The following is a 21,595-nucleotide window of genomic DNA, read 5'->3' as shown; positions in this document are numbered from 1 at the left end:
GTAAATTGTTTGGCGTAATAATTTATGGCCATTCGAATCATTTTGGGCTATGCTAATTCCTGAATACCGGCTCTGGAAGTACCATAAATAATGACGAAAAACTCTAAAGTGGAACTTACTTCGACATCTCATGGAATGTTCAATCGATTGTCGCACGCTAAGATTGAAATTCGATATGTTTTGCAGTCTCGGCATTACAGGGTAATGAGTGATTAAAATCTCAATTTGCCGTTTAAAACGACGATAAATAAAATAATGTCATGAGAACTAAAACACCATGCAATATCCAATATATCCATGCAAAAACACATGCGTATTGATAAAAAAAGGTATCATTTCACTGCTAGGTGGATTAATCACGTTTTTATATATAAAAAATAGGTATAGAATTCGCTCAAACTTTAGAAAATTTTTCAGAGGCCCGGAGGGCCGAATGACATATACCAATCGATTCAGCTCGACGAACTGAGCAAATGTCCGTGTGTGTGTATGTGTGTGTGTCTGTATGTGTGTTGTCAACTAAGAGGTCGAGATCTCAGAGATGGCTGGACTGATTTTGATCAAACTAGTCGCAAATGAAAGGTCTCCCCGTCACCCAGAACGCTATTGAATGGTTTTGAGATCGGATGTTTACTTTTTGAGTTATACGAAGTTTTATGTCAAAATTTTCAGTTTTTTTGTCAGTATCTGTCACAATTGACCTTGAAAACAGAATATGTTTTCAGACTTAGATTCCGCACGGTAATAGCTATCCAACAAGCCATAGATTGTAAAAATCCGTCCATTTTTAACGCAGATATCAAAATTTTTGTGCAAACGACTTTTCCTCCTATTCCATCAGTAGAAGTTTTGAGCGCTGTATGACAAAGAAATGCTTGGGAGCAACGGAAAACACGATTTTTTATACTGTTACATACAATTGTTTCTAAGTACCAAAAAGACTGTGTACAGCATCCTTTTTCATGACATTTAGCCTCGGACCGATTTTAGCACGGCTCGTTTTTGGCAACACAATCGTTCGAATATGACATATATAAATCAGATGATGGCAGATTTTTTTAAATTATATTGTTTTAAACTACTTACATCAATAAATGCTGGAAGAACATAACATCCATATACCATTCGAATCAGTTTGTCGAGATCAGCAAATGCGTGTGTGACAAATAATTTCACTCAATTTTCTCGGAAAGTCTCTTTTCTACAAATTCAGATTCATACGTAAGTCGTATGCTCCCAAACAAAGTTCCTGAATTATGTTTGGTTCCGACCTCTGGTTCCGGAACTACAGGATGATATGTGAAACGAAATTAAAACTGTGTAACTCATTTTTCTAGTAGATGGCTGAACCGATCTAAGATTCAAATGAAATCTAAGAATCATCTAAGATGCAAATGAAAAGTTTCAAGATTTTTTAAAACATCTTGCTCTTCAGTCAGATCCAACTTCCGGTTTCGGAGATACAGGGTGATTGATATAAAAATGTCTATTCCACATAAATTAATCAGGTTTATCGGGCTAGCAGATTTGGATAGTCGATAAAAAAAAATTACCATTTTTCAGTTTTAGTGGTATTCAGTTGTCGATTCAGAAGGCACCTAAAAATTTAATTCGTGCTTTGATTTCTCATAGATGTCTTCACTGATTTTAAAATATTTTGAAACAAATGTAAACTATACAGCTACTCAGGTGATTTTATCTGACTTCGGCCATACCGATTTTAGAATTCCGGTTCGGATTTTTTATTTGTATATCAATCTAACTTAGCATTTTCCACATTCTGAAAAGTTATACGCACTTGAGCTATCGGTGAACGTTTACGCAATTGTACTTACGTATACTCATTGTCAATATAAAACTGCACAACACTTAATTTTTTTGTTAGCTTTGGAGTACCTCAAGGAAATCGTTCAGGACTGTTTATAGTTTTATTCGAACTCAACTTCTCAGCAAAAAATTTCTGTTAATATATTTCCGTCAATTTGTTTCACAATGCGTGGAAACATTGTGTACAAACTGTGCAAAGAATCCCAGCAGTCACTGAAACAGATAACAAAAACTGAAGGAGTAAGTGAGAAAGCCGTACGAGCAGCGATCAGGAATTTCGGTGAAGGGTTCTCTACTAGACACCACCGATCACGATGACATCAAAAATGCACAAGCAACCTTCTTCAAGGCATTATTGAATCGCATCGAGTACAAGTCGGTACGATACTGATTCTAAAAGCCTGTTCGCACTAAAGTGAAAGTGAGTGAGTGAAAATATTTTTCACACACACACACACACAGATATATATATATATATATATATATATATATATATATATATATATATATATATATATATATATATATATATATATATATATATATATATATATATATATATATATATATATATATATATATATATATATATATATATATAGAGAGAGAGAGAGAGAGTCATGTTGACAGTTATGATTTGTCACGATTTTTTCGGAGCGAAAGAATATTAATTTAGAGGTGGAAAATGATTTTTCTAACACGAAAATTATATTTTCGCATGAACCAATCGGAACTGTACATTCTGATCCTTTTGATATAACATCAGGTATTCCTCAAGGGAGTAATCTCGGACCACTTTTGTTTGTGCTATTGGTGAATGATCTTTGCATTGAACTATCGTCGTTTAAAGTAATGTTTTCCGACAATTTTAGAATTTACCGAATCATCACAAGCCTTGTAGATTGTTGTGCGCATTACAAATGGACATTGAATGTGCCATATATTGGTGTGATAGAAACAACATGAGTGCTAATGTTAATAAATGTAATAGCATAATATTTTCACGAGCTCAGTCTCCAACTTTAATTGAATACTCAATGATGGCGAATCCATTCAAACGATTTTCATCTGTGAAAGATTTATGCGTAATTCTCGACCGCAAGTTACGCTTCACCGAACAGTTTGTCGTCCTGGAGCTTATCAAACGCAACACTAAAGACTTCAACGACGTCTTAAGGCTCTTTACATTGCTCTTGTGCGCAGCATTCTTGAATACGGAGTTGTAATCTGGGCTTCATACTTCAACGTTTACACCGATCGGATCGAACTAGTGCAGAAATGTTTTGTCCGCTTTGAAAACTTCCTTGACTAAATCGACTTCAGCTACCACGCTACGAACATCGCTGTGCTCTCATCAACTTACCCACGCTGCAAAACAGGCGGATATTTCATCAACGACTTTTCGTTTTTGATTTGCTCAACAATAACATCGACTCCCTCATGCTTCTAACAAGGATTCATATGAATGTTCCTTAAAGATATTAATAATCGGACTTAATACGAAGATCAGCACATCGCACACAGTATGAACAAAATAATCCAATGGATGTTTGCTGCAATCAGTTTAATACAGATTATCATCTGTTTGATTTTATTTTGAACAAAGACATAATAAAATTCAAAATATTTTTTTTATGATAATGTTATAATTCTAGATAGGTATGAATAATTTTTACTCTAATCGACGACAATAAAATAAACAAATGATGTTGCAAATAATGTATAAATGATTTTATAAGTTTTTACAAGTTTTTCGTTGCATTTTGATAGATAAACACGCAATCATCATCCTTGCACACGTACGCCACTAGTTGTGAAACACAACGTTAGATCGCACATTTTAATGTCCTTCTGTGGGATTGATTTGAAAATCAATGCCGTTCGTGCGAGGCGAACGGCACACTAAATAAACCAGTAGAATGTCCCCCCTTTCTGATGTGCACAAACAACCTACTCTACGGGCATTATCGAGTCGCACCGAGTACAAGTCGTTTCGATACTGAACACCATAATCCGAGCCGTTGACCGTTCATGGAAGGGATTACAAAGCAAATTGTTTACCCATCCGTTCTGCGTGAAGGCAGGCGTTGACTGAGCAAAAAATGTGGCAGAGCTAGGCTTTATAGATTGTTTTATTTTGTGCGCATGTTCATACTGTACAGAATCGTGGGGTATTTTTTCATTCTTGACTCGAAGACTCCCCCCATCGACCGAACCAGAACTGCTACTGAAAGTAATGCTAGGTGTAAAGCAACGATCCAAAACGGTCGGCCGTGTTACACGAGTCAAGAAGATGACATCATTATGGCATGCTTTAATTGGCTCGTGAAAACATAAGTCAATTCGAACCGATTTTGCAATGGTGTACTATTGAAATACTAAAACAACGTTTCAATATATGTTTAAGTTAAATGTTTCCGAATCGATTGATGGTTAGATTATATAAATCCATCTAACGATTACTGAGCTTTCGAAATTATGTCAAAAAATCTATCACGGCTAGTTTTTTAATTGACTTTGTTTGGATAAATGTATACTGAAAGCATTCTAGCAGAAGAAGTAAGTTTCAGTTTGAGATGTTTCTAAAAAAATGGCAATTCAATGTCAAATATGCTTCGTGCTAAAGAACGTTTAAATTAAAGATGAAACAGCTCATTTAAAAAAAAAACCGTTCAGTACCGCAGAGTTCTATTGAAATAACTAGATCTACAGAGCCGTTTGTTCGTTCTTTGATAGTTGGTATGATTGTGAAAAGACTAATCGAGAACTTAGTTTCGTTAGGTGAAACGACAAAAAAACACTAAAGGTCGAACGAATTTTAACTGATGTTTCGTGATGAAGCTTTCTTATTAAAGAACCACGGTTCTCGAAAAAAAATCTATTGATCATTCATTCTTTCCCAAGAAGTAGTTCTTTTGAGACGTTCACGAACGAATGGCCCATCTCTAGTTTGAATCTTCCAACCTATAAGTAGCATTGTCAGCGAAAACACAGTCCGAAACAAGAAGCATAGATTCGTTGTGAAGTATATTAATATTATTTCTAATCACAGAATTTATTTCATATATCACACCAAGCTGCGCTCTAAAGCTACTGCAAAAATATCAACATGATGATGTCATTCGTTTCTTTACAGATACGACATGTGCGACTTCGATGCTTCGAATCATTGTCCTCTTGAGGAACCCAATTTTTAATAACAATTTTAAACATTTCCCCGGTCGGCATCACTTGGTTTCGTTCATTTTGCCTTTCTCTATAGAAAGGTATTAGAATTGCTGGAAAACCCGACTTTCGAACGAAGCCTCGGAGACCCATAGTGTTATATACCATTCGACTCTGTTCGACGAGATCGGAAAATGTCTGTGTGTGTGGGTGTGTACTTTTCGAAGATATTTTCACCGCTCAATTATCTCAGAGATGGCTGAACCGATTTTAACAAGCTTAGGCTCGTGGCTGTGACTTCTGGTTCCGGAGATATTATGGTATATGTGACGTAACCGACAAAACGTGTCGTTTTTTTACCGCGCAAGTTTCTCGGAGATGGATGAACCGATTTGAACAAGTCTAGACCCGTTTGAAAGCTATTATTAGGCCATTGATCAAGTTTGAAGAGCAAATGGCTGTGATTTCTGGTTCCGGAGATATAATGGTATAAATGACATAACCGACAAAACGTTTTGTTTTTTTTTACCACGCAAGTTTCTCGGAGAGAGCTAAACCGATTTTAACAAGATTAGACTCGTTTGAAAGCTATTATTAGGCCATTGATCAAGTTCGAATATCAAATGTCTGCGACTTCTAGTTCCGGAGATATGATGGTATAAGTGACTTAACCGACAAAACACGTTGATTGTTACAGCTCTTATATATAAGGGTGCCAATATTTTGAAATCACCTCTAATTTCGTAAAGCGCTAATGTTTAAAAGTTTAAGCACATCAAAAAAGTCCTTATGCAAAATTTGAGTTGAGTCGGACATGGGTAAGATGTGCTGCCCAGCGGTTAAAGTTTGAAAATTTTCGATCTTAAAAAAGCACCATAGGGAGGAAATGAAATTTCCGAAATAGAAATTTTTTTTTGGATGCCGAAAATCTTAAAATTGCATGAAACGTCGAGATTTAGTGTTATATCAAAACAATTTTTTTTGAAAGAATCGACTTTCTGAGACTGGGATTGAAGTTCCAGAAAATCGATTTTATATAAATCTTGATGTTTCATGCAATTCGAAAACTTTTGGCATCGAAATTTTTTTTCGATTTCGGAAAATTAATGAACAATGAATGAGACTGTTTTGAAGAAAGAGAAAGGCATTATCACACCACTAGGTGGATTACGAAGGGTTTTTTAAATTAATATCCAACCAACCAAATCTTCGCTCTGAGAAGCTTCCTCAAACATTTACCAGATGTTTTCTAGTACTCTAAACGGATCCGGAACTTTTCCCAATCAAGAACGCATTACTTCAACACGCCCAACGTAGGCAGTGCTGTGCAGAGGTGGAATGGAATAATAATTGGGCATCTGATTTTGAGCTTGGGCACAAAAACGAAATTTCGATAAATGACTCGAAGTATTGTGCAAAAAGTAATAACTTTACGTATGCTCAGCGAATCAAGTTTATCCACGAAGTGTCAGTACCAGTTTCGTAAAAAATATAACTTTTAGAAGAAAATTTAAAGGTCCTGAAAACCAATACGCAAAGTTTACACTTTTTGTGACACCTTCCGGATACTGCTAGGCGAAAATGGCAGCTCAATTTGAACTGCTTTGAGTTCTGATTAGCCGAAGGCGAAACGTGATAAAATTCCTTAGTCATGTTTATGACAATATGAGTGTTTGGTGGATTGAAACAGGTTTATTAAATTTAATTTGCGTTTATTTAATTTGCGTTTATTTTAATTTAAATTTAACTTCAGAATTCTGTGTCGCCAAAACAGAAAATTTGTAGTATCGGTTTGCTTGACTTTTTTAAATTTTTTTGATAGGTTATAGCTGACAACTGATGAAACTTTCCACACTGTTGCTGAAAATGGAGAAACAACGAATAGTGAAGTTAAATTCTACCAAAAAGATGTTTGTGATTTTGTAAATTGTTTTTGTTTTATTTTTTAAAAATAGAATAGAATATAATTTAAAGACTTAAATAACTCAGTAAAAAAACTGTACTTCAGTACTATATTCAAAACAAATTTTGTTTGTGGACTTTCTCCTCATGGTAATTATCGGAATCTAAAAATACCAAAAACACAGAATCAATCGGAAAATCAATTTAAAAGATATATTTCCATTGGAAATAGTCACGATCTACAACAAAATAGATGGGGACGGGTATAGCGTGATAGGTTAGTCGATACGTTCCTCATCAAATTCCGTACAGACTTCTTGGCGACAAGTTTTGACACTTTTTTCCACTCTTTTTCGAACTGTTGAATGGTTTCGGCTGCCGAGACATGTTTCCTAAGATGTGCCTTCGTTAATGCCCAAAATTCCTCAATTGGTCGAAGTTGTGGGCAATTTGGTGGATTCATGTCTTTTGGGACGAAAGTGACATTTTTGGTAGTATACCATTCTACCGTTGATTTCGAGTAGTGGCAAGAAGCAAGATCTGGCCAGAAGACAACATGATCCTTGCGGCTTCAAATCATGGGTAGAAGTCGTTTTTGTAAACATTCCTTGATGTATATTTCGCTGTTCATTGAAGCAGTGGTGATGAAGGGTTTCGAAATCTTACCGCAGCTACAAATTGTTTGCCAGACCATAGCTCTCTTACCAAATTTTTCGACTTCAATCGATGTCTCGGACTGGTTTAACACTTGCTCTTTTCGCACCGTATAATATTGTGATCCCGACAAGGATTTGTAATCGAGTTTCACGTAGGTTTCGTCGTCTATAATTATGCAGTTCAAATTTCCAGCAAGAATCGTATTGTACAGCTTCCGAACCCTCGGCCTGATCGATGCCTCTTGTTTCGGACTACGTTTTGGTTGTTTCTGCTTTTTATAGGTTCAAAAATTCAAACGTTCTTTAGCACGAAGAACATTTGACTTCGAAGTGCCCACTTGTTTGGCTACATCTCGAGTTGAAACCTCCTTCTTTTGCTCAAACGCCTTCAGTATACGTTTATCCAACTGAGGGTTAGCAGGACCTTTTTTTCGACCCATTTTCGGTTTATCCTCAAAGGTGTTATCTTCACCGAACTTCCTGATTGCATTTCGCACGGCTTTTTCACTTACCACGCAACTTTCGCAATGATCTTTCATTCAATACAATTGAAAACTTTTCTCGAATCTCAGTGGTCACGAAATAGTGTAAGAGATAGTCTGGTATAAAAATTCTAAAAAACTTATCTGACCGGTATACGATTAAAAATCTTTACTTGCAGCAGACCCGATTTTTTTCAAAATCCGAGCCAAACCCGAGTTAGCTAGGTTCGTTTCCGGGTCTGATATTGAAAACCAGAGCTCGACCTGTACTCGTTTGAAAATAACAATCTTTACTCGTGCTCGAGCTGGCCCGGTAAAGTTTCTCTGAATCCGAACCTATCGAGTTCAGGTTCAAACACCCGAGATTCGACCGAAAAAATCGGTTAAATTTACGTCTCCAAAAATGCACATAAATGGAGAGTAGTAGTGATCAGAGACAGAGTGAATCCTCGAACCACTAAACACTCATACAATGATAACATCCGTGAAGTGCCGCTCATGCACCAGAACAATGAAGTTCCGGTTATTTTGGTCATATTAAATATTGGATCACTAGAGCACCCGGTATAAGCGTTTTAATTAGGGAGAATCGAAATGCAATCTTTCTCCTGTAATAATCAGTGAAGAAAACGTTCACTACTCTCCCAACCTGTGAGAGCTAATCTTCATTATGTCTCCAACATTTTACTCCGTCTAACTCGGGAGTTCTAGTCTTTAGCGGAAGATTTTTTATTGCGTGGAGCAGGTCTAAGTTTGTTTCAAAACATCATATGTGACTAAGCCTTTTAAATTTACTCGCATTTTTACCTTTCCCAACGCATCTTCACTACGAACGGCTCTAATCGAGGGCACAAACGTTTGTTTGTTGACCATCAACAAACCACCGTTCGTTCGTGAAACTCATTATCATTTACAATCGAAGATGAAGCACCGAACTTCCATCGTTCGTCGTCGATTAGCGTACGATGATCCCGAACCGAACAAAGTGGCAAGAGAAAAGTTCAGAAAGAATTTCACTTTCCCATTAAAGCATAACCAAGCCGCATCACATCATCTCGGCATAATCGAATATCCGGTGCGGAGCATGGCATTCGGTACCGGTTGCCGCACCGGTAAAGCCGAACCAAACCCACCTTCGACGACCGCTAAACGGATGACGCTGTGGTGGTGGTGGTGGAGGAGGTGGTGATGGTTTTGGTGGGCTGCAAAATAAGCTTCTTTCATAGATACCTAGATATGTGAGTTCAAATGCCGCTACGAAAGAAAGTGAAATCGAGCCAAGTCGTATATTAACCTGTTCGTGTTAGATGATGCTGCGCTTGAACCGCTCGTTCCCGACTGGCGTTGCTCACGTCATTTCACGTTACGGCATCGGTTACAACGAGCACCCGGTGTCTTTGTCTGCTAACCGGCAATGACGCCTGTCTGGAATAGGTTTATTTGCGACACCATATTTTCCTACTATTTTTTATAATCTACTAGCGAAATTTGTTCAGATAGAATAATCGTCTATCGCGCCACTATAGTTTTACTTTTTTATCTTTTTATTAATTTGCTTGAATGTTATGCATCACCCTATAACGAAAGATTTTATACATTCTGAAATAACTTTTCACTGTGTGGCATTGATGACATTGTAACAACAAAAAGCACATATTCGGTAAGGCGTTGAACAATAGGATCGCAACGGAAACCTCTCATTTTTCGTCGACTCTTATTTATAGCTGTCGGAGATGCTTCGCAGAAATGGTTTAAGGTTAATTTAGGACGGATTGCCGGTTAAATTGAGTCGTTCAGGTAAAGATTTCCAACTGACTCTAACCGGGTTCAGAAGCGTTTTGAACTCATCTTGCTTTGAAATTTTCGTGAGACTGAGCTGAGCTGGAAGTAATATATTTCAACGGTTCTATTCTATTTCGAACAATAGTCCAGTAGGAATAGGGTTGCTATCATGGACCCATATTTCGCCCGCTAGTTGCTAGTTAGGAATATAACGTGACATTTGATATTTGAAGACTGCGTTCCCGCGTGAATCTCTCCTTGTATTAGATTGTTCCATAAGCTCTTTTTGCTTTTCCGGTGCAAAATGAGTAGACGATATTTGATGTTTAGGGTTAATTTACTATGTTCTGTTCTGTTCTATAACCTTCTTCCATATTTCAGCATGTCTCATTATTAGACAACATTACTGATTTTTGAATTCAAAATATTCATTTAGGTGCACTTACATTTCGTCTATGCATTTGAATGATTTTCCGCGAAGAGCTTTTTTAAGATAGGAGCAAGCAGTGTTGGTGATTGCCGAAAGCTCGACAGAAGCTGCTCGATATTTATCAATATTGTATACAATATTTTCAAACTCGAGTCTCTTAATGCATGAACCGCGAGAGAATTTTCAACATTTCTTCGCTCCACTTCATACTCTGAGTATTTCACGCCCCTTAAAAAAAATTACAGTCTGATAATGATTGGTGCTGTGTGGAATTTACCAAGAGAGAATCGCAAGTTGACAATTATCGCAGAAAATCGAGTCGATGATTCAACTTGATGATTCTCATACTAGGTTGCAATAATTCAAAACCCTTGTGTGAAGCATTCACAGACATTTTCATAGACACAACTTATACAAAGGTTATATGCACATAGTTAGAATAAGCGGCAATAGTAAAATGATTCTATCGCAATTATCCACTACCCATACAGAATCGGAAGGCGAAACGAGAATAAGCGACCGTTTGTTTCTTCATAGAGAATCCCCACAGCAGCGAGCTAACCTTTGATTCTCAGACAGGTCATCGAGAGAAATTCGCTCTCGCACTGGTGCCTATTCTATGTTCAATGAACCATGCCGGTTTTTTGTTGCATCGATGATATCCGTTTCTCTTTGATGGCACTGATTGAATCGTGTGAAGAGTTGCTAGTGAGCGTTCTTTGATACGATAAAAGCCATCCTTGGGAGCAAGTAATAATCCTTTTTTCACTTGATTTGACGTTTCGTCTTAGACTCATCAGTGCGTAGCAGTTTATGTTGAACTGCTACCTCCGACCTGACGGTTCAACATAAACCGCTAGGCAGACGTAAAATTATTGCTATTTGCAAAACACTTCTTTGATATTACACCTAAGTGTAAGCGTTCGGGACGTCGGTTTTGATATTACACTTAGGCGTAATATCAAATAAGTGTTTTGCAAATAGCATTAACTTTACGTCTGCCTAGCGGTTTATGTTGAACCGTCAGGTCGGAGGTAGCAGTTCAACATAAACTATTGAGATTGCGAAGAAAACCCTAAAAAGTAGATTACAATGACAAAAGTAGATTACAAAGATTCAATGGCCGTACGAATCATGTTATACCGTTTTACCCCAATCTATCTTTTAACTGAGTCCTATGATGAATATTTGTCCACATACTCAAAGCAGGATTTCGCTCCACATTAATATGTCCCCTATGGAAAGGTCGTATTGGATCTGCTTAAGGACTTCAACTCACAACTTCAACTAATTCCATAACCATAATTCTCTATGAACATTAGAAAAGATCCCAAGTGCAAATGACAGCTTTTCTCTCTGTTTACTTTTCTTTCAATTATTACGTCATATTTCAGTATTTTCATTACACATTCTACATTGCAGATCGAACGTGCATGGTTTCAGTCATTATTCTATGTGAAATTGCCGATTGGACCGTAACAATCAAAAGTGAAAGTAAACAAAGAAAAACTGCAGAATTTTGCACTTGGGACCTTCTCTAGTGTTCGTCCTCAATTGACCCAAACACCAATTAGGAGAACTCTTTGTCGGTAAATTTATGAAAGAAGATTTGGGGTAAGCTGTTCGAAGGTTTTGACCTCATACCTTCTGACTGTTCTATAGTTTCGACGTAAGAGGAACAGTGCGTAAAAATTTTTCTCGTGCATCACGAAATTACGACCTACTCGCACGCCAAATAGCTAAAATTGTTCAGTTAGGCCAAATAATCAATCACCAACCTAGAATAGAAGCTCCCGAAAAAAGTTTATTGACAACCAAGAAGGCAGGATCGATTAAAGTCAAATAGAAAACGTAGAAAAGAATTATCAGCTGTTTCAAGCGAAACCCATGTTCTGCGTCCAAAATTTTTAGAATAAGCTGAGAAGTTCGTCTAAAACCGTGTCCGGTTGACTTTCAAGACTCCTAATAATTTTTTTTTTTATTCAATAATATAATATAATATTAAGGCACACTGCTTAAGCTCTAAGATGCCAAGGGTATGGACTCCTAATAATGATGATAAGTTGAACAATTTGGGCAGAGTATGTTGAACATGGGGATGCTGACAAAGTTAGTTTGCATGTAACAGAGTATTGAAATTTGAAGATAAATTGAATGAGAAATTGTGGTAGATATTTTCAAATTTAATAAGGTTTTCTAATTTCATATATGAATAACTCGCGTTCGCCATCTGTATCTCTGGCTTAAAAAACAGCATTCCTATCGTAACCAGGACCATCAGTTTGGAAATTTATGTGCAAGAATACTTGAATTAACATCGGTTGCCTTGCCCCAAACAACACACATGTTTAGTTCTGTTTTGATGGGATTTGGCATCTTGTCATTAAGCAAAACAGTGTCCAATAGAAGAATAGTAGTCGGAACCTCAAGGAGAAGACAGTTGTTAGCGAGATGCAGTTTAACGCATGAAAGAGTTCATCGGCGAGAAAAGCGATCAAGAAGGCTGTGTAAAATCTGATCGGGAGAATTTAAACGAAAGATCCGACAGCTCGAATTTGCTAAAATGTCTGAGTGAATGTTTTATCCTTATTTTGTATGAACTAATATTGAGAAAGAAATGTTTTATCCTTATTTTGTATGAACTAATATTGATATTTTACCGGTTGATGGTCAAATCGATTCACACACATACTTGTTTGACCAATTGTTGATCAATCTGTTATGAAACTTTTGAATATAATTTTGTTGACAAGAATCAGATGATTCAGAATCTTGAAAATATTGTTACAATGAGTAAAAACGTGATAGAAGCAATTATGTATGTTCCTTAGACTCCAAGTTGTGTGGGATTTATTTATAAATTTAGAACAACTGGGCAAATACAATACGATCAAGGGGCTGAAGCTCTATACGAGGTAGATAGTCCGACCATAAGAAAAGAGCTTGAAGTGAGGTTGAATTAAGTGCTGAAATTGGGATCAGGGTCGTTTTGCCGAAGCCCGTTTCGCTGAAAGCCATTTCATCGAATGCCATTTCACCAAAAACCATTTCGCCGATTACCATTTCGCCGAAAGCCGTTTCGCCGAAAGGATCATTTCGTCGAATTCTGAAATCGTCTTAAAATCGTAATTACAATTGATTTAAAATAAAGACAAATGAAAGATGATAGCGTTAACGCAGGTTTTGTTGACCTACAGTTGTACTTCTTGAATAAAAATTGATTATTGTACTCTTGAATAAGGATTGATTCATGAACCTCAAAACGGAGTTCCCAATAAAACTTGTTGACTATTAGCTACTAAGCATCAAAGCAATTGCATAGGTGTATCTACCAGGCAAATGTATGTGGTATTTTCCGTTTATTAAGTGAAAATGAAAAAATATCTAATGCGACAACGCCACATCGTTTTGGTTCATGTGCTGTCCGACCTCGCTACCACTCTTTCGGACCTAACTAAAGCAAAGAAACCTAGCTTTGAGTAGACCGGCAAACGAGGCGGTTACAGGTTTGTATGCAAGAGGCCGTCGTTCAGCAGGCGTCGGCTCAGCGGCACAAAGCCTTGACTTCGGTTATGTGCCACATCAGTTCACTATACAGGAGACATAACATACAAGAGACATGACCCTTTCGGCGAAATGACTTTCAGCGAAATGATCTATTCGGCGAAACGACTTGGTGAAATGGCATTCGGCGAAATGGCTTTCGGCGAAATAACCCGCTCCCCTAAAATTGCTAAACAGAATACCTAAAATTGTCACCCGCATGATCAGAGTAATATCTAATTGAGGTATTTTCAAAAACAAAACATTAGTATAGCAACATTGAAATACAGTGACTAAAGATAAAATGCATTTGAAATAACTTTGAGGGAACACGATTGACGGTTTCGAAAAATAGATTTCTATTGTTGATGCATGTCAAATGAATGACACAATAAAATGAAACAATGAATAACTGTTTTACTAAAATACTACCAACAGAAATTATATTATCTTTAAATTGCGGAAAAGTAGCAAAACAAGCTATTATACCAAATTGAAGCATTATTTTGCTATTTCAATAATAAAATAATGCCAAAACAAGCAATGATAGCAAAATGAACTAGCTTTTTAATATAACTTTGCTATCGCATTTTATTCGAAAGTGCCTGTTATTTTCCTGCGTACAAGGGTATCATAGAGACCGTGTGTGAGGATCCAATGGGCTCCTGCTTCCATGTCGTAAAGGTGACAATTGCAGGAGTTTCTCTTTTCCTACTCTCGATTACCGGATTTTTTCGATGTTTCAAATTCGGAGACTCTTCTTACGAAAGTATCACTTCATTCAAGCAACAATTATTGTTTTAATATTTGTTCTTACTTTTTTGAAGGAATTATTTTTTACCTATTATTTGATCTTGCAAAATCTTTTCTTTCATTTTATGTTATTTTCCGTCTTTCAAGACTTTGATTTATATAAATCATATTTACTCGTTTCTTCGAAGAAGCAATGTTCATGAAGAAAAGATTTTGACAGTCCTTGCTCATTCTGCGACAGCATTCAACAATTACAATTACATGGAATCAAAAAACACTGGCGGCAGGCAGAATTGAACCCAAACCAGGCGCACTTGAAACCTAAATGATTGACGATGACTAGAATAGCCGATTTGTAAATTAGCATCACAAGAATAAAACAAAGCTTAAATTCGTAGACGGGTTGCGAACTTGGATTAAATTGATGAATCGTTCATGTTTACAGATGTACAATTTTTTAAAATTCAAGTGCTTTATCAGTGTGTTAATCTCACTGGTATTATCAAATCAAAGTTTACAGGCACTATCAAACCACGGTCGATATATTTGAACTCCAGTTGGATTTGATCGAAAAGCTCGTAAAATATTTAGTGTAGGCAGTATGTTTTGCTCGTTTCAAAGTTTAGTAATAATTTCCAAAGAACTCTTTGTATATTGTTCCGGATTGCCTTCGATCGATACTGAGTATGGATGCAACCGTTTGTGGAGCACACATGTGCATGATTTGGAAAAAAACACTTATTCCACAAACTGGGCCAAATGCTCAGCCAATCAATCCATCATGATCGAAATCTTAGCCGAAATTGATCACGGCATAATTTGATAATTAGAAGACTCGTGTTTTCAAGATGAGAAATTCCGAGATAAAAAAATAATTACTTGTTAATTTGCTAAATTGTTGAAACGATCGACCGTTTTTTTCTTCGGCTCAATAAATCAAGAACCGGTCAGTCGTTCTCAATCAATGTCTATATTGGGAAACGTTACCAGTGTAGATTGAGTTGTTAAACAGTTTCGTGTAACTTTTCCTGCTTTCTATAGTATCGTGAAAATGTGTTACATTTCCGTTGGCATGGTTTATGCTAATGCTTACAATCAATTTTGTACTTGGGCCGATTGTATTTATTGATGTTAAAATGTAACTATTACATCGGTCTGCTTTTCGTTGGAAGTAAAAACTATTAATTGATCATTTAGAGGTTAGCCAAATTTTGTGCTAGGGCGCATAACCGTTTTTATTATTTTTACGTTTCATTTTTGACTCATCAGTGCAGAGCAGTTCAAATTGAACTGCTTAGTGCTAAGCTCGGCAGTTCAATTTGAACCGCTAAGCAGACGTAAAGTTTCTGCTATTTACCGAGTTTACCACTAAGTAGTTTAATTTGAACTGCTCTGCACTGATGAGTCAAAGACGAAACGTAAAAATAATATTATTTGGTGTTCATTTTAAAACGAACGATTATCAATTTGAGGCAAATTTGGGGCCTTCGTCCATATAAATTGATTAATTATCTGACAAGTTTATCTCAAGAAACAACATAATTTACCGGACTCATTACAATTTGTAACTACAGCAAAAAATCTCAGCCAACTCAACATTCAAAATCACCCGTGGCATTTACGTATTCAGCACTTAAATAATCGAATAAAAAGTGAAAGCCCCCTGCGTTTGCACTGTGTATCGTCACCTGCTGGCATACAAACGTCCGGATTCAACCCAAATTTCTTTGCCCCAACTCGGCCACACACAGTCACGAAGAGCCACGTTTTGCGCTTGTTTTTACTATCTTGCTATTATTATTATTATTGGGTCGGCGTCCACATCTGCCATACTTACCGGCATTTTGGCCGCTGGCAGTACCCCGATGTTGTTGACATTGGTCCGCACGTTGAGCGCTCGCCTTTTGCTGCCCTCGACATTGCCCAGCGACTCGGCCAGCCCAAGTTCGTCGCCCACGCTTAGACCTGCAAAAAGAAAGGAAAGATGATGTAAATAAACTGACGCTTTTACGCTTGAATGAAAAATTATAACGAAGTATGCGGGAGAGTACCAAACCAAAACAGAGACATTCTTATTTTTGGGATTTACATAATTGATGTGAATAGGTTTATAGGTAGAACGATGGTTTTGACAATCAAACATTTTCTACTTCCTAGCAAACGTTGGGCGAACGAAGTAATAGGGAAAAAATAAGCTTTTGTCACTGTGTTCGGATAACATAACTCAAAACACTTCAGAGCAGAGATTGGTATAAATTAATACAAGCATTTATGGCTTTATTATCAATATTTCATAGATTACAGCACTATATCGCTGCGATTTGATGATATTTACGCAATGACTTCACTAATACCTTATGATAAAAAAAGAACCGGAATTTTTATTTTAAAATTCCCGCACTTGTCCAATCGGTAAACTTTTATTCTCTCAACGTTGGCAACACTTTTATACACATTCTGTCAAATTTTGACGCATATCGTACGATTAGTTTTTGTTTGGTGTCTATACAAAGAAGTTGAAAAATTTTCGTGTGGCGATTTTTATAATGGATGAAAATTTAGAACAACGGCTCGCCTTCGAAGTGCCATTCGGTCGATTGTTGTACGGTTCCGACGTCATATTCATAGATCCACACCTCATCACCAGTTATGATGCATTCGATGAATGTGGGGTCACTATCTGCGTTGGAAATCATATCTTTGGCCACATCAGCACGACGCTGTTTTTGAATGAAATTCAGCTTTTTTGGCACCAGCCGAGAAGCGACTGTTTTCTTCAGTAACAGATGTTGTTGGGCGGCCAGGGATCTCATCACGATCCAAGGTTGTACGACCACCTTTGAAGCGTTTATACCACTCGTATGCCTGTGTTTTTCCTAGACACGGTTTACTAAAGGCTTTTTCTAACATTTTCAACGCGTCGGAACACTTAAATCCATTTGCAACACAAAATTTGATGCACGCACGTTGTTCTAAATTTCCATCCATTATAAATATCGCCACACGAAAATTTTTCAACATCTTTGTATAGACGCCAAACAAAAACTAATCGTACGATATGCGTCAAAATTTGATAGAATGTGTACAAAAGTGTTGCCAACGGTGAGAGAATAAAAGTTTACCGATTGGACAAGCGCGGGAATTTTAAAATGAATATTCCGGTTCTTTTTTTATCATAAGGTATATGTAATTTACACTACGCTAATATTGCAATTCAGGTCTTTCCATTTGTGTTGCTTACCATGAAAGCAGAAATCAGCATTCATACATAATTGAATGTGGATTTTATAGAACATAACTATCACCTACTAAACACATCTGTTCTAGTTGTCTAGAGGAGAGCTTTCATACGAGGCATATTCGAAAAGTAATGGCCATTCGCGTATATGTCTAAATCGACAGGTTATAACTCGCTTAAACTTGTGCAACTTGTGGTGTTGTTTATATTCAGCAGTCATTTTACTCTCTGTGCGTACAGTAAACGATGCCCACGATAATCGTTGCTTCCGCCGGCTGTTAACTTGACGATGTAATAGGATTTTTGCGGGCCAGAAAACCATCAGCTAGTGAGATTTATCTAGAGTTGTGCTTAGTTTATGGAATTGTTGGTAGACTTAGTATGCATATCGATGAAATTGTATCATTGGGTGACTATTACTGCCCTCACTGATGAATTAGATTAGTAGGACACTAAAAATGCCACTGATGAATTAGATTAGTAGGACACTAAATGTGTCAATAAAATTTATGATACGGATATTTTTTTTAATGAAAAAAACGAGTTTCAATAATACAAATCAGTTTCAATCGGTGTCCTGATTTCATGTACGCTGCCAAACTACATTGTCCCAATCTGCTGCCGCTTTAAATTCAAAGCCAATTACATCACTTCTACCATGTTTATTACTAGCAACTCAAAAACTTTTTCAACAAGAATTTTTATTAGTTCTTCTATAATTCTAGTTGAGATTCTAAGAAATTTCGGAGCAAATAAGTTTTTCTTCTGTCTCAGTTAATTGCATTGATCCACGTAGATATAAAAGATTAAATTCTACACACCTAGAAAAAACGTGTAAATTTACATCCTCTGAGACCGATCAAACACAAGTTAAATGCATTTCGATATATTTTTAATTACTGAAACATGTAAGTTTGCACATCTGGTTGTAAAGTGGGGTATGTTAGATGAACTTTTAAATTATTGTTGTAAAATTCAATCATTTTACGAATTACGCTCTGCTGAATTGTATCGTACATGGATTTACGTCACCTGTAAATTTTATATTTTTTTGCTGTATAACTTTCTCAAATAACGATGTTTATTAACTTGATTTTACGTTTCGTCTTAGACTCATCAGTGCGTAGCAGTTTATGTTGAACTGCTACCTCCGACCTGACGGTTCAACATAAACCGCTAGGCAGACGTAAAGTTAATGCTATTTGCAAAACACTTCTTTGATATTACACCAAAGTGTAATATCAAAACCGACGTCCCGAACGAAACAAGTTTCGGCTTACTAGCCGTACAGATTTTGGTAAGTTTGAGAGGTAAGCAGTTCAACATAAACTGCTACGCACTGATGAGTCTAAGACGAAACGTAAAATAAAGTGAAATTGGTTATGTGCACCATGTTAGGGGTAAAGGCTCTTTACCTCTCAAATTTACCAATGTTTATTAAGGGAATTCCTAACCAAACTACAACAGAAAACAACCGTGTGGTCATCTTAACACAATTTGTCAAGTAGAACTATATTGCTTCAGACCGAATTTGTCATCACGGGAAAAAGAAACAAAATTGATCTCGAATAGATCCACAGTTTTCATGTCGTGTGAAGCCAAAGTTGTAGTAGAACCTCTTTCCTTACCTTCATTTTTTCATTTTTGGTAAATTCTTGTTTCGAATTATTGAAGTAGTCTAGTACTTTTCGTTAATCACTTGCCAGTATTTCAATCTGATTTCATCTCCATTCTTGAAAAACGTTCTCGATAGCTACCTTGATAATTCAACACTTCATAGTGTTCGTTGATTGTGCCTGAAAAATAGATTTTGCGGGGGTCATTGATTGAACATGAAGAAAAACACCACGAAAAGTCAGTGTCACTGACATTGCCGGGTCCAAAATATAAATTTTGACTTGGAAGAAAGGAACGGTCAGGCCAACCGAAAAGGTACGAATGTGAAGAATTGGTATTGTTTCTCGATAATGATCCATGCGGAACTTCTAGAGCTATCCACATTACTTGAAGTCGAATTTTTGACGGTCTGAAATCGCCTCAAAGCGGAAAGTGAAAAAGGTACAAAAAACGTTGGTTGAAGCCAAAGGACATCGTATGGCGTTTAATCCACTGTGAGATTCTTTCTCTCTGGCAGATAGGAAAGTGCTTTTGACCGCGAATTGTAATTGGTGATGGAAAGTAGGTACTCTAAAGCAACCACAAACGTTAAAAATCGTGGGACATGCAACGACGCCATCTCCCGAGCCGACTGTTCTTGTGTATGTTCGGTAAGACAAAGTTCGCTTTGTTTCATGGCAATGTAAGACTTCATGTTTTATTTGGATATGCTGCAATAGGAAATTCTACCCCACCGGCCATAGTCACCGAGCATGATTCCATTCGATTACCGTTTGTACCGATCCGTGGCGCATGGCTTGGTAGAGCAGCACATCGAAAGCAACTACTAAATTCAAAAATTGGATCGATTCGTTCATGGAATCTGACGAAAAAAAAAAGATTTCATCGTGGTATCGAAGCTTCAACAGAAAAATGGCAAAAAGTAGTGTATAACGATGAGCAACACATTAACTAACGGTATTGTTATGACACTTGTGTAATAAATCAGTAAAGTTAGCAAAAACACTACGATGTAAGGTTCTAAATATTACCGAGCCAAATAGAAAAGGTTAAGTGAATGAACTTCCTTCAGCCAAGATGAATAAAACAAAAAAAAACTGTTCCCTCGAACGAGATATTGTTATGAGCAGTAAAGCAATATCGTTATGAGAAAAGCGGATTTTCACAAACTTAGATGATATGAAAGATATTAAAATGACATACAAAACTCCTTAATTTTACCTTGATACGTTTTCTAGATCCGAAACAACAGGGTGATTAGTGTAAACTTTTTGGTTTTTGGGGCGTTCTTTAAAAAATGCCCAAGTAGAGAGCAGTAAATTTCTTGAAAATTTAAAGGAAAATTATCGTTCAACAAAATAAATTCAAATATTTTCCATGATAAAAAGCATGATTTGAACAACATTTTGTAATTTTTCCGAGGAAAAACATTGAGAAATATGTCAGCGAAGAAGTATTTTTTAGGAGGCTTCTTAAAAATCATTATTTGCTGTGTCCACTGTATCTTAGCGCAGACTAATCAGAAGTGAACAAATCAAAGCAGCATAGTTGGAGTAGAAGTTTTTCTAGATCCAAACATTTTTGTTTGATTTATTATTAATTTTTTGAACTTTTTGTGGTTGTTTAAAGTGAAATCCACGATTTTTCACGAAAAAATCCGCCATTTTGTTGCTGTAAAACCTCCCCAAAGTAACAATCATCGAAAAGGAATACGTAGGAGTCTGGTTTTTTCTATGCAAAAAGTGTGTGCACGGAAAAGCCAGCAATCGCAAAACAACTAAAATATTAGTTGTTTTTCTGATTTTGATTGGTTAAAATTTGGTACAACTAATCGACTGTTGTTTTAACTAATCTGTCATTTTTGATTTATCGTGCTGGCAGCTTAGCAACGACACCCAACAAGTAATGAAACGTTTCAGTTAAGCAATGCCAAACACCCTGAGCGAACAATGAAACGTTTCAATGAGATGTCATACGTGCAATTGAGCAAAGACACAATCCCAGCAAAGTTACTTGTATGCATGAAAGCAATAAAATGTCTCTGTTGTTTCAACCAATTATTCAGTTATTTGAACTTAAAACGCCAATTGCAATAAATATTTTTCACTGTTAGCCTCTACGAGGGCAGCTAATCGTTCACTGCTTGAACAACAAAATTTTACCTATCTTTATCACTAAACTCACAAAGGATATGGAAATG

General features: G+C 36.7%; 1 protein-coding gene across 7 annotated transcripts in view; it reads right to left on the bottom strand.

The window, feature by feature from the left end:
- LOC131427031 (uncharacterized) overlaps window positions 1-21,595 on the bottom strand; it is a 231,662-nt gene that overhangs the window by 35,685 nt on the left and 174,382 nt on the right. For all 7 annotated transcript variants that reach the window (XM_058589904.1, XM_058589909.1, XM_058589910.1 and 4 more), the window contains one exon: window positions 16,378-16,505. In XM_058589904.1, coding sequence (XP_058445887.1) covers window positions 16,378-16,505 — 128 coding nt within the window. The remainder of the gene's footprint in view (window positions 1-16,377; window positions 16,506-21,595) is intronic.

The sequence above is a fragment of the Malaya genurostris genome, chromosome 2, assembly GCF_030247185.1.
Source record: "Malaya genurostris strain Urasoe2022 chromosome 2, Malgen_1.1, whole genome shotgun sequence".
Classification (NCBI taxonomy): domain Eukaryota; kingdom Metazoa; phylum Arthropoda; class Insecta; order Diptera; family Culicidae; genus Malaya; species Malaya genurostris.
The sequence above is the reverse complement of the archived record's forward strand: the minus strand, read 5'-3'. Positions and strand labels throughout refer to the sequence as shown.